The 14,685-nt window shown below is 37.2% G+C and overlaps 1 protein-coding gene across 4 annotated transcripts in view; it reads right to left on the bottom strand.

The window, feature by feature from the left end:
• pip5k1a (phosphatidylinositol-4-phosphate 5-kinase type 1 alpha) overlaps positions 1–14,685 on the bottom strand; it is an 81,133-nt gene that overhangs the window by 30,899 nt on the left and 35,549 nt on the right. For all 4 annotated transcript variants that reach the window (XM_062965080.1, XM_062965082.1, XM_062965081.1 and 1 more), the window contains 3 exons: positions 12,594–12,724; positions 10,809–10,926; positions 8,538–8,690 (listed from right to left, as the gene is read on the bottom strand). In XM_062965080.1, coding sequence (XP_062821150.1) covers positions 8,538–8,690; positions 10,809–10,926; positions 12,594–12,724 — 402 coding nt within the window. The remainder of the gene's footprint in view (positions 1–8,537; positions 8,691–10,808; positions 10,927–12,593; positions 12,725–14,685) is intronic.

Genomic DNA, 14,685 nt, shown 5'->3' with positions numbered 1-14,685 from the left:
TTTATTTGAGACCCCAGATTAGTGGGAAACTGTTAGAAATTTATGGTGATGTTCCTGAAGAGTCACACCGAGATTATAATTTCTTTAAGAAGCAGGTACAACCGAAACTACAACTCACACCTGAGTTTTATCATTTAAAATTCAGAACTCTGAGGAAAGAAAAGGGCCAGAGTTTTGCACAAGTAGCCTCAAAACTAGCCCAGTTGTTTGACAGTTGGCTCAGGACCTCAGAAGTGGAAAATTATCAACAGTTGAGGGAATTGATTAAATTAGAACAACTATTTCAATTAGTGCCCTCAGAATATCGGTGGTTAGTTCAAGACAGGAAACCATCAACTGCCGATGAAGCAGCTTCTATGACGGATCAATTAATCACTCTGAGGGAAGGATTTAGGAAGGATGAGGGACCAGTTGAGAAAAGGCAGAATAAACCGCCATTTTACAGTTATCAAACACACACACAGCACAGAAAGACGCCTGCAGTAGAAAACACCACCTACAGGAGGCCTGAGGTAAGCTTTTATCTTGTCTCTACCAGTGCTTAATCTTTGGCAGGTGTTGCATGACTGACAGAATTTTTTTATACTCTGGAACATGCCAGGCCAATAAAAATTTCTTGACTAAGCCACGCCCCCTTCTCCTCCAAAGAGAGGCTATGTTGCTATGGCAACCTGTTGTATACTGTTTCCAGCTGGCTTCTATGCAAAACCTGCCTTCGTTAATATATAACTCCTTTTTTTTAACAAACAAATAAAATCATATTAATATTCATTTCTGTTAACTCATAACATCCTTACACCTATATACAGAAAATAACATCCCAAAAGAGAGAGTTACACAGTACTTAGGAAACAAGATATTAAGAAGATCACAGAAAAGCAGAGAGAACGATTAAATAAAAAAATAACCATTGAAGAAATTGAGAGCGCAATTAAAAGATTACCCAACAACAAAGCTCCGGGACCGGATGGTTTAACAGCTATATATTATAAAATGTTTCGGGACATCTTAAGCACACCATTACAAAAGGCAATGAACAAAATTTTAGAAGGGGAAAATATGCCACAAACATGGGAGAATGGAAACATAATACTATTACCAAAAAATAATACAGATAATTCAAAAGTTTCGAATTACAGACCAATTTCATTGTTAAATGTCGACTACAAAATTTTTACCAGTATTCTGGCAGAAAGGCTGAAAAACGTATTGGCTGAAAGAATTCATGAAGACCAATGTGGTTTTCTGCCAGGAAGACAACAAAAATAAAATAAAAGAATAATACTGAATGCAACTGAATATTACGAAAAAAACAAGCAAAAAGAAATAGCTTTTTTATTTTTAGACGCCGAGAAGGCATTTGATAGTGTTAATTGGTTTTGTATGTTTGAGATTCTCTCCGAAATGGATGTAGGGTATTATTTTAAAAATGCAATAAGAAAAATCTACTCACAACAAAGAGCTAAAATCATAATAAATGGGTAATTGTCGGAATCATTAATAATTAAGAAAGGGACAAGACAGGGGTGCCCTCTCTCACCTTTATTATTCATTTTAACGTCAGAAATTTTGTTGGACGCAATCAGGAAAAATAAAGAATTGACAAGGTTGAGATCAAAAAACAGTAACTTCAAGATACGCGCATATGTGAACGATATTGTGTGCATAATTGAGGAGCCAAGGAATCAAATCAAGCAATGGTTGGAGACAATTGAGAAATTTGGGGAAATAGCTGGGATAAAAATAAATAGAGGAAAAACCAAAATATTGATGAAGAACATGTCACAATCTCAAAAGGAAGAATTGCAAAATAAAACTGGGTTAGAGATAGTAAAAAAAAGTCAAATATCTAGGGATTGAACTAACAGCAAGCAATGCCCAATTGAAAAAAAACAATTATGATAAAAAATGGAGAGAGATGAAAAAGAAAATGGAAAGATGGGAATCATTACGACTTTCTCTATTAGGAAAAATAGCAGCAATAAAAATGAAGGTTCTAGCAGAAGCGTTATTCTTATTCCAAAATCTACCTATTTAAAAAAATAAGAAAACATTGAATGAATGGTAAAGAGACATTAATAAGTTCATCTGGGGCAGTAAGCGCGCAAGGATAAAGTTTCAATATATGAAAGATGACATTAGGAGAGGGGGAATGGGAGTTCCTGATCTTCAGTTGTCAACTTAAGGCCGTGCTGAACCGGGTGGCCTCCCTCCAGCTGCTACATCAGCTTGAGAGGCAGCGCCGGACCGGGCGGCCTCCCTCCAGCTTCTATATCAGCCTAAGAGGCCGCGCCGAACCGGGCGGCCTCTTTCCAGCGGTTCATTGGTTTAGGGCCTGTATCGGGGAACTTGAACTAGACTGTACTTGCTTTTGGGGCTCGTAGTTGGCATTGGCTACTGAGACCATAGAGACCATCTGCTCGAATATGGTTCTTACATTAGACCACTAGGCATTGTTGCCAATTTTTTCTTCTCCCTTTTGGTTTCCCCCCAACTTCTTTTATTTATTTATTTATTTATTTATTTATTTATTTATTTTCAATGTGGTTTTAGTAAGTTGTGATTGAATAGGAGGATTAGCAACTTACATAGTTTTTAACTGATCTGGGCTATAATAGCTGATACTGTTTACCAGAATCAATTTAACAGATGTTTTAAGTGAGGAGGGTAATTGGGTAAAAGAAGGCAGACTAAATAAGGTGGCATAGGCCACTACGAAATTCCCTAGGTAGGAATGATTGATATAGTGATGGTTCCAGAAAGTGTAGGAGGTATGAGGATGTAGTAAGGTTTTGGTTTTGGAAGTGCCACCATTGATCGCTGGTGAGAAGTTAGTTAATTGAGGTGAAACGAAAAGTGAAAGTTCCAGGAAGGTTGTTTTCTTGTGGAAGGATTTGGACAGTATTGCTAAGGTTAGTAGAAATGAATCAAGAGGATACACTTGGGAATTCCGTAATGTCGCAATTATGCCACCTTATGGGCAAATCGTTCAGCCTTGTCCTTTCTCAACTAGTAACCTTAAATGACAAAATTGACCATCTCCTGAAAGGGATTTCGTTACTAGTAAGGAACTCCATTCAGTACGATGCCCCGGGAGTGGAGAACATCACTGGTTATAATTGAACGGAGGTCAGCTGGCCCTCATAGTTGGGTGTGGAGGGAGGGACTGGGCAACAAAAGTATAGCAAGGCAACAAAATTAGACAATGGGGTAATTGAGGGAAATGAAGATTCTCTCATTGAACAATATGGGCAGGGCGGGGTGGGGGAAAGGGATACAGACTGGAGCGCGTCGAAGCTGACTATGAACACTCCACTAGAGATGGACTTTTCGCTTCCGCACGCAGAGTGCCCAGATGACCATCTTTACCAAACGGAACAATTGGCACTTGAAATTAAAGACAACAGATGGAACAAGGGTAGATGGACTACGAAAAGACTGATTCAGAGGTCTGTGGCCTGTATTCTTTCAAGGAGCCTCTCAGAAATTAGGATTGACCATCACTTGGCTCCATAAGGATTTTCAGTCTCATGACCAGACAGCACGCCTCATTATCACTCTTGAGGACAAGTACATTAGAGATGAGTTATGGGCCTTCAGGTACTGGCTGAACTCACGGGGAATCACCATCAGGAAAGTTATTGTGGACCCCGTAATTTGTCCACTAATAGCCAACCTGTCCTTACACGCACAAGCCCTAATTAGGTCTAGAGGCAACAGGATGCTGACCTCTCCCTGTCGGTCCCCGCCCAAATTAAATAGGTATCCTGATATTTCTGCCATCCCTTGTCCATACCCTGCCCGCATTCCCTGCCTTCTACTTCTTTATTAGGTCATTTTGAGAGATCTCCTCCCTCTGATAGGCTTCCGTCCCTTTCCTTAGACACTAGTCTAGATGAAAATCCTTGCAATCGGTTGGATTTAAGGAGCCAGGGTCCATGGGGGGTGGGGACCGGGAGGGTTCCATCGAGGTCGTGTGGGGGAGGAGGGGGTGCGGTCAATGGATTCCCAGGGAGAAGCGCAACAGATATCTTGCGACCCTGGAGAAGGATAGGTGTGGTAGCCTCCGTGGCAGCCCCTCCGGGCTGAAGGTACTGCTGCTTAATGCCAGATCTGTCAGTGGGAAATCATCAATTATTCAGGATTTAATCCTGGATAAGCAGACGGATCTGGCTTGCATCACCGAGACCTGGTTAGATGAGCTGGGTGGGGTTAATCTTACCCAGCCTTGTCCTCCGGGTTTCGGGGTGCATCAGCAGGCCAGGCCTGGAGGGCGGGGAGGTGGGGTTGCGGTGGTCTTTCGGCAGTCCATCGCCCCGGTCAGATGCTCCGTTCTGCAATTTGCTGGGTTAGAGTGTCTCCACTTGAAGGTGGGTACCCGGGACAGTTTGGGGATTCTGCGGGTGTACCATCCACCCCGCGACACAGCAGTCTCCCTACCTGAGCTAGCAGAGGTGGTCTCTAGCGCGGTGTTGGGTTCCCAGCGCCTCATGGTACTGGGTGACTTCAACATCCATGCTGAGGCCACCTTGACAGGTGCAGCTCAGGATTTCATGGCCACCATGACGAATATGGGACTGTCTCAAGTGATATCGGGCCCCACTCATCAAGCTGGACATACACTCGACCTGGTCTTTGTTGCGGGCGACGGTTTGGTCAGAGTGGAAGAGCAAATTATTCTTCCATTGTCATGGTCTGACCATTATCTGATCAGTTTAAGACTCACCGTGCCCTCAAACCTCCGCAGGGGTGGTGGGCCCATTAAGATGGTCCGCCCCAGGAGACTAATGGATCCGGAGGGATTCCTGAGGTCTCTCGGGGTTCTGTCTGCTACGGAGGCTGACGATTCTGTTGATGCCTTGGTCTTGCCCTTGTTTATTTTGCTGTTTTGACTTTGCCTAGCAATTTTGAGTTGTTTCCGAACACTTTGGTTTTAATCCGGATTATATCTCCGGATAATCTGGATTATATTCCGGTTTGCATTTTTTGGGGTTTCTTCCTCTGAACTGTTAATTCACACTGAAGTTAAAGTGTTGTGAGCTCTCTGGACTTTGTGCTGAGCTTTTTGAGTTATTTTTGAATAAACTATATTTATCTTACTGGCTGGCGTCTGACCTTTGACACCAACTCTGATTCAATCATTATTTTAACCTTCTTCAATGTAAATGTGATTACGTATCCATCCAATAGTAATAAATACACTAAAATAATAAATGTAATAATAATAGAATAAAATAATAAATGTAATAATAATGACAATGAGAAAAATAATAAATGTAATAGTAATAATAATAGAGTAAAATAATAAATGTAATAATAATAATACATAGAGTAAAATAATGTAGTAATAATAATAATAATAATAATAATAATAATAATAATAGAAAAAACCAATACATTACGTACATACTCAAGTATAAGCCAACCTGAATATAAGCCGACCAGACCCTCACTCGAGCGTAAGCCGAGGGGGGCTTTTTCAGCCCTAAAAAAGGATTGAAAAACTCGGCTTATACTTGAGTATATATAGTACATAGTCTATTTTTTCTTATGAAACAAGAAACCATCCCTGTCCGCAATAAAACCGGGAACCCAGATTATCTTTCCCAGGCACTCCTATCCGTTTTCTTTTTTCCACTCCAGAAAGTAGCTTTGCAAAACAATAAACAAAGAACAAAAGGACTCAATCAAGGAAGTAGCAAAGCTGGAGACTATACCGCTTGATGATCTCAGAAAAAGAAGTGATATTTTCTTGGGTGCCTTCAAGTTGATCTGAACTTATTATGGGGTTTTCTTGGAAGAATTTATTCAGAAGGTGTTGCCTTTGCCTTCCTCCGAGTGGGACTTACTCAAAGTCACACAGTAGCTTTCCATGGCTGAGTGAAGATTTCAACCACAGTCTCCAGAGCTGTAACCCAACATTTAGACACAGTGCCTCCTAAATAGAAATTTAAAAAATTGAGATGGGAGGCTGCCAACTGCTGTCAGCTATAACTGACAGGAAGGACTTGGCAGAACCACTTCTAAGAATTCCTTACTTAAGAAACTATTGTGAAATTCATGGTGTCACCATGGATCGACAGGTGACTTGAAGACACAAAATCCTGAAAGCTAGCAACCAAATTTCAGAGGGAGATGGTCTTCTGCTCTGTTATTAATCCATTGGGATTGTAAAACTCCTTTCGGTTCACAGCAAATCAACCAGCCAACATTGGATCCCCATCCATGCTCTTTAAAAGCCCAAAAGCAGTGCAAAGGCCTATGTTACACCACCCATGCATTCTGGATTTCTGATGCAATCCAGTGTTGTACCAGCAACATATGATTCAGATAATAACCATACCTGGCAATCCTTTCCAAGGAACATGCAACTGTAGTTATCATCACCCTTATTAATAGTAGTTACACAGCTTACCATATATACTCAAGTATAAGCCGACCCGAATATAAGCTGAGGCTCCCAATTTTACTACAAAAAAACTGGGAAAACATTCACTCCAGTATAAGCCGAGGGTGGTAAATTTCAGAAATAAAAATAGATACCAATAAAATTACATTAATTGAGGCATCAGTAGGTTAATTGTTTTTGAATATTTACATAAAGCTAAAATTTAAGATAAGACTGTCCAACTCTGATCAAATCATTATTCTCATCTTCTTCAATGTAAATGTGCTTATGTATCCATTTAATAATAATAGAGTAAAATAATACATGTAATAATAATAATAATAATAATTACAGGAAAATAATACATGTAATAATAAATAGAGTAAAATAATAAATGCAATAATAATAATAATAATAATAATAAGATCAGAGTGAAATAATAAATGTATTAATAATAATAATAAAAAATAGAGTAAAATAAATGTAATACCCTGTTTCCCCGAAAATAAGACAGGGTCTTATATTAATTTTTGCTCCCAAAGATGCACTAGGTCTTATTTTCAGGGGATGTCTTATTTTTCCATGAAGAAGAGCTCACATTTATTGTTGAACAACAAAATGAACATTTATTATATACTGTAAAGTAGTTGTCATCACAAACCAGCATAACCAGACAAACTATGAATCCTATCAAGAATTTCTTGTTACTAGCATTATTTACATGTACAACAATCTATGGTACCTCTTGCAATTTAGGTTTCACAAGGTTTCCACGCTGATTTCTCTCTATTCTAGTTTCAATGTAGTCATGAATGATGAATAATATAATATACTATAATAATAATATGATAATATAATAATAATATAATGATATACAATATATTAATGAGAATATAATATAGGATATAATAATAACAGAAAATGATAATAATATGGTATTAATAGGATAATATAATAATGGGATATAATAACAGAATAGCATAATAACATAATAATAATAGGATAATATAATAGAATAATAGAATGGAATAGAATGATATAAAATATATTAATAGGATAATATAAAATGGAATATAATAATAATAACAGAATATGCTAATAATAATAAAATAATAATATGATAATATAGAATAATAGTATAGAATATAATGATATAAAATATATTAATAGGGTAATATAAAATGGAATTTAATAATAACAGAATAATAATATAATAATATGAAAATATAATAGAATAATAGAATAATAATATAATGATATAATAATAATAGAAAAATATAATATAATGATTTAAAATATATTAATAGGATAATATAATAATGGGATATAATAATAGTAACAGAATATGATGATAATAATATGGCAATAGAATAATAGTATAAAATAATCAGTTTCATGGCATAGGATAGGAAGATGAGAGGAGAATCCCAATGCGTCCTGTACCTTTAAGGAGCAAAAGCAGCAGGACAAAAGCCCTCTTCCTTCCCTCCCACCCTCCCTTGCCCTGGCTCCAGGAGCCAATCAGAAGCCTCTGGGAAGAAGGGAGCATGGCCAGCATGGCCAGGACGGAGAAGGAAGAAACGGCAGCGGAGCAGCAGCCACGGAAGGTTTTTCAAGCCTCAGCTGGGGGATAGGCAAGGCAAGGCAGGCAGGGAGGGAGGCACAGAAAGCAAGCACTTTCCCTCCCTCCCTCCCTCCCTCTGGTGTATGAATGAGTGCTGCTTCTGCCCTGCAGCCATGCTTCCCAATGGAACTCTGCTGCAGCCTTAGTTGCTAGGTCTTACTTTCAGGGGAGGCCTTATATTTGGCAATCCCCCCAAACCCCTGCTAGGTCTTATTCTTTGGGGAGGTCTTATTTTCGGGGAAACACGGTAGTAGCCACAATAATAGAGAAAAATAATAAATGTAACAATACCAATAATTATAGAGAAAAATAATAAATGTACCATATATTCTCGAGTATAAGCTGACCCAAATATAAGCCAACCAGGACCCTCATCCGAGTATAAGCCGAGGGGGGCTTTTTCAGTCTTAAAAAAAGGGCTGAAATACTAGGCTTATACTTGAGTATATACAGTAATCTAATGCTGCAGCTCATCGTGATATTAAGAACCACAGGATTAATCCAACTCCCCCTCGGCTGACTCACCATGTAGTAACCGGGCAGTAGCTTCTGTAAGAATTCAGCCTCTTTGTGCTGAACAGTTTTGATGATGAATTCGTCATCACTGGAGACGTAGAAGATGGAGCCGCTGGCACCGGAGTTGGAGAGCTCAATGAGGGGCTCACTGCAGAGGGAACACTAGGGAGAAAGGACATAAGGAGGGATGACGCCCAAGAGCTGGATTCAGATTGATACAAGTGATGGACAAGTCAGTTTGGGGCAAATCTTAAAAATAGATTTTGACTGTAAATCAGAATTTTATTTATTTATTTATTTACTTCTCACATTTATATCCCACCATTCTCACCCGAAGGGACTCAGGGCGGCTTACAGAAAAGGCAGCAATTCGATGCCCATACAAAAAAAATATCAAAACAATTCATAAACAATTAAAAACTATTAAAATACAATATAAGTTACAATATACAGTAGAGTCTCACTTATCCAACATAAACGGGCCAGCAGAATGTCGGATAAGCAAATATGTTGGATAATAAGGAGGCATTAAGGAAAAGCCTATTAAGCCTATTAAACATCAAATTAGGTTATGATTTTACAAATTAAGCACCAAAACATCAGGTTATACAACAAATTTGGCAGAAAAAGTAGTTCAATACGCAGTAATGCTATGTAGTAATTACTGTATTTACGAATTTAGCACCAAAATATCACGATGTATTGTTTTGGTGCTTAATTTGTAAAATCATAACCTAATTTGATGTTTAATAGGCTTTTCCTTAATCCCTCCTTATTATCCAAGATATTTGCTTATCCAAGGTTCTGCCAGCCCGTTTAGCTTGGATAAGTGAGACTCTATTGTAATACCTTATTTTTGGATCCCGCCACCATCTCCCCGAAGGGACTCAGGGCCAAGCCCAAAAGACAAAGTGTGAGCAATTAAAATGTAAACAAGACAATAAAAAACAAGCAACAAGTAGTATAAAAACACAAAAAAAATTCAGGCACAGTTTTAAAAATACATAAAAACAAGTTAAAAAGTTTTAAAACAGTATCAGCTTCACCACCAAAGGTCAAGAGGAGTAAAGAGGGGTCAAAGTAAAGTGCATAATAACAAGGTTATCCCCTAGAGTGCCTGGCCGAGGGTTCCAATGTTTCCTGAGATGACGTTAGTGGTAGGATGCCTTCTCCCATTTGCACATAAAGAATCATGATGACCCTGTCTAAGGAACTATATCCGATGCAGTCAATCCAATGCGGTTTTCATAGAATCATAGAATAATAGAGTTGAAAAAGACCTCATGGGCCATCCAGTCCAACCCCCTGCCAAGAAGCAGGAAATCGCATTTAAAGCACCAAAGGTTTCCTGAATCGGCATCCCAAAGAACCCCAAGAATAAGCCTAAAAAATCTGAACACAACAAGAAAAAGTTTTCTGGCTGAAAAATCATTGATTGATTTTATTTGTATCCTTCTCTTTATAAGGACCCATGGCAGCATTGTGTATAACTGCAAAGGAATACAAATCAAATCGAATAGTACAGTATACACTTGAGTATAAGCCAACCCGAATATAAGCGGAGGCACCTAATTTTACCACAAAATACTGGGAAAATATTGACTCCAGTATCAGCCGAGGGTGGTAAATTACAGAAATAAAAATAGATACCAATAAAATTACATTAATTGAGGCATCAGTAGGTTAAATGTTTTTGAATATTAACATAAAGCTCAAATTTAAGATAAGACTGTCCAACTCTGATCAAATCATTATTCTCATCTTTTTCAATGTAAATGTGCTTATGTATCCTTCTAATAACAGAGTAAAATAATAAATGCAATAATAATAATAATAATATCAGAGTGAAATAATAGATGTATTATTAATAATAATAAAATAGAGTAAAATAAATGTAATACAGTAGTAGCAACAATAATAGAGAAAAATAATAAATGTAATAATACCAATAATAATAGAGAAAAATAATAAATGCACCATATATTCTCAAGTCTAAGCTGACCTGAATATAAGCCAACCAGGACCCTCACCCGAATATAAGCCAAGGGGGGCTTTTTCAGTCTTAAAAAAAGGGCTGAAAAACTAGGCTTATACTCGAGTATATACAGTAAGTGCTGGATATACACACAATGTCAATGGACAAGTCTTCAAATCTAAAACTGACACCTTTCTTGGTGGCGTGATCTCAATGTGACCTTGCTACAGGTTCTATCAGCATGAAAAGCAGTCAGTTGGTGGTTTTCTAAATGCAAAAATAGATTCACATCCATTAGGACTCACCAGGTAGTCATCTGGCCGGATCCCGAAGAGCTCACGAAAATAGCGGAAGGCGACTGGGGCATAAGTCTTGAAGCGGAAGTCATTGTAGTGGTGGGCCGGGGTCAGGTTGCTACCTTCGCTGAAGGGGAAGGAGAGAGGCTCGTAAGCAATTAATACCTTCCTCCTAAATTCCACCGCTTTTTTGGAATTACAGCTCCCATAATCCCTCAACTGAGGTATCCATGTTGGCCCAGGGATTCGGGGAGACGAGCCCAAAAAGGATTCAAGCTCTTGACCTAATGTTGGTTTTTGCATACCTTCAAGTCATTTCAAACTTATCATCACCCAAATGCAAACCTATCACAAGGCTTTCTTAGCTAGATTTGTGCAGAGGAAGTTTGCCTTTGCCTCCCAGGCAAATCGGCTGAGAAAGTGTGACAGGGATTCAGATCCAAGCCTCGAAAACCATAGTCTAACACTCAAACCATTACAAAAGGCTGACGCTCAGGATAAGTGTGTACTGTATCTCTTTTTTGTATATATATATATATGTATGTGTATGGAGTTTATTTCCAAAAGGTATCAAATCCAATTTTTTAAAAATGAGAATGAGTTATAGGTGGAAGTAACTGTTGGCTAGGTGTAGAATACTACGTAGAGATCAAAACTTTAGTGTAAGACTTGGAAAATTACATTTCATAACAAAAAAAAAGTTATTATCATTAGCACATTTGGCTCCTCGATTCCTGTAAAATTGGTTCAACTGGATTTGGTACTAAATTCCATATATATTTGTGTATTATTTTTTATTTATTACTATATTATATGATATATTATTAATAATTGTATTGTGTGTGTATGTAATTATTATTGTTTGTTTATTTCTATTCCACTTTTTGTCTCCGCAAGGAGATTCGAAGCAGCTATCATGAGTAGCATTACAATACAATTTAAAATATACAAATATTAAAACAGTATTGCATATCATTAATATTAAAAACAATTTAGTTAAATCCATAAAAACATAAAAAACCACAGCAGCCCCTCTTAAAAACCTTCTTCTTTAAAAACCTGCCTGAATAAAAAGGTTTTTAATATAATATATAATTATAACATTAATATTAATAATAAAAATAAATTATTATAGATATAAACATATGCATTCCTTCCCAGCACTCATGATGGGGACGCATTCTGCCCAACTCCCAATTTCCTTCCTTGTGTCTTTTAGATTGTCAGCCTGAGGACATAGACTGCCTTGGGCAGTTAATCCTGATATGTTAGTCAGAGAACCTCTCTTCTTTCTTTTTGTCTGAGTAGGTTATGTTTAATTCAGATGGAGAGATATAAAATAATTAATATCATGCCTGATGTACTGTATTGTTTCTTTGCCCTTCGGCTGGAAATAATTTTTTGCTTACCCAACCTCCGAATTTTCCCAGTTAATACTGCAGCACTTTATTATCTACCTCATTAGATTTTTAATTATGCACTCCTTGCACCTTTGCCCAATCTTTTACTATTTTAAATCGCTATTTTGCTCTTATATGGCGGTTTTTATTTAATTACTACATTATTATTTTAAATGGTGCTTTGTTCTGTTAAAATTTTTATTGTTGATGATGTTTGTTCTGCTCTGAATATATTTTATCTTGTTTTATTATGGTTGTTTGGGCTTGGCCCCAAGTCCCTGTGGGGAAATGGAGGCGGGCTACAAAAATGAAGTTATATATTATAATAATAATAATAATAATAATAATAATAATAATAATACAAATAAACCAAGGCAGACGTCAAAAGGCTCACCTGGGGAAGAAGATGCTTTCAACAACGTAGAAATCTTGCATGAGGACATCTCGCTCGGGCTTGGTGCTCAGGCTGCCCACCGTGTGTGTGATCCCCAGCTGGATGGCACCTTTGAGGGCCGAAGAAGTGGTCTGGCATTGGGGAAAGAGAGGAAACGTCACTGGTGGTTAATGTACTTGTTGCAGGATTGAACAGAAACCAGTATGTTTCCACAAACATCTTTAGCTTACTAAGCCTTTGCTTTCGTCACTTCTCCAAGAAATGCAGCCTGTTGTTAATTCCAGTAGCCTGCCAATTAAATCCTTGCACTTGGGGTTGTTTGGACAGGTTTTGGGGTGATCATTTTGTCCAAAAAAATTAAAGTGGTGTATGCAGAGGAAGAAAGGGCTGCACTGTTTCATATTCTGGGACAAACGGAAGCATCAAACTACACGCCAAAGTCTTCTAAAATGGAATGAATTAGCATACAGGGAGAGGATGTTTATGCAAAAATGCCATGGCACTTGGAGTTACCGTATATACTCGAGTATAAGCCGACCCGAATATAAGCTGAGGTACCTAATTTTACCACAAAAAACCTGGGAAAACATTGACTCCAGTATAAGCCGAGTATGGTAAATTTCCCAAATAAAAATAGATACCAATAAAATTACATTAATTGAGGCATCAGTAGGTTAAATGTTTTTGAATATTTACATCAAGCTCAAATTTAAGATAAGACTGTCCAACGCTGATCAAATCATTATTCTCATCTTCTTCAATGTAAATGTGCTTATGTATCCTTTTAATAATAATAGAGTAAAATAATACATGTAATAATAATAATAAATACAGGAAAAGAATACAAGTAATAATAAATAGAGTAAAATAATAAATGCAATAATAATAATAATAAGATCAGAGTGAAATAAATGTAATAATAATAATAATAATAATAATAGAGTAAAATAAATGTAATAGTAGCAACAATAATAGAGAAAAATAATAAATGTAACAATACCAATAATAATAGAGAAAAATAATAAATGTACCATATATTTTCGAGTATAAGCTGACCCAAATATAAGCCATACAAAGAAAGGATTCCCTGAAATGCACAGGCAAGAGGCCACTATAGAAATGTAATCCAATAATATGAACTATAAAACAGTAATGACACATTGAAATTATATACTCGAAGAATGAAATTGACTACTCTAGGTTCTCCATACCTGCATAACCACCACCTGAGGAAGACTACACAGTCAAAACCGGTCGTGGATGTTGACTAACCTTGGACTTGTTCAAAACATTGGATTTCATAAAAGGCTTCACTTACCTGGATGTTTAAATTTGGACTCACAATTAGTGACTTATACAGTCCTCCATGTGGAACATGAACTCTGGTGGGCATTGGACCCACAAACTCTGAATATAGAGTTTTCTATATACTTTCTATGAATGTATGTGTGTTGGTAACACATGGATTATATTTTGGTTTAATTACTGTTTTATAGTTCATATTATTGGATTACATTTCTATAGTGGCCTCTTGCCTGTCCAAATATAAGCCAACCAGGACCCTCACCCGAGTATAAGCCGAGGGGTGCTTTTTCAGTTTTTAAAAAAGGGCTTAAAAACTAGGCTTATACTTGAGTATATACAGTATTTAATATGCCGTGCCTAGTTTCCTTGTAAACCTGGCTAAGAACAATAGTATGGGGGATTTCAGTTTTATCTGTGCCAGCGATCTTAAGTTTTCCTTATAAAAAAACCCTTTTCTTTTGAAGAAGAAAATGCAAGCTGGGGCCTGTTTTATACAGACAGAATTTCACCAACTGGCTGCCTACAAAGGGGCTAATGACAAATAAGTCCCCCTTTTTTGTTTCTTTGAAAAAAAATCCATATTCTTAAATGGTATTTTAATTCAAGAGAGATGGAACATTACAATTTGGTTTGGTTAGCTTTTTGTGTTCTTTTATCGGCACTCATATTTTTCAATCTTGTTCTAAGGCATCTTTGCAAGTGTGGCTGAAAACTCTTCTTGAGAGAGATGCCCTCTTTCTCCAACTATGTCCTAAAACATATACAGCCTTTCAGTACGATAGAGAAA

The sequence above is a fragment of the Anolis carolinensis genome, unplaced genomic scaffold (assembly GCF_035594765.1).
Source record: "Anolis carolinensis isolate JA03-04 unplaced genomic scaffold, rAnoCar3.1.pri scaffold_14, whole genome shotgun sequence".
NCBI classification, from domain to species: domain Eukaryota; kingdom Metazoa; phylum Chordata; class Lepidosauria; order Squamata; family Dactyloidae; genus Anolis; species Anolis carolinensis.
This window is presented reverse-complemented; position numbering and strand designations above follow the sequence as displayed.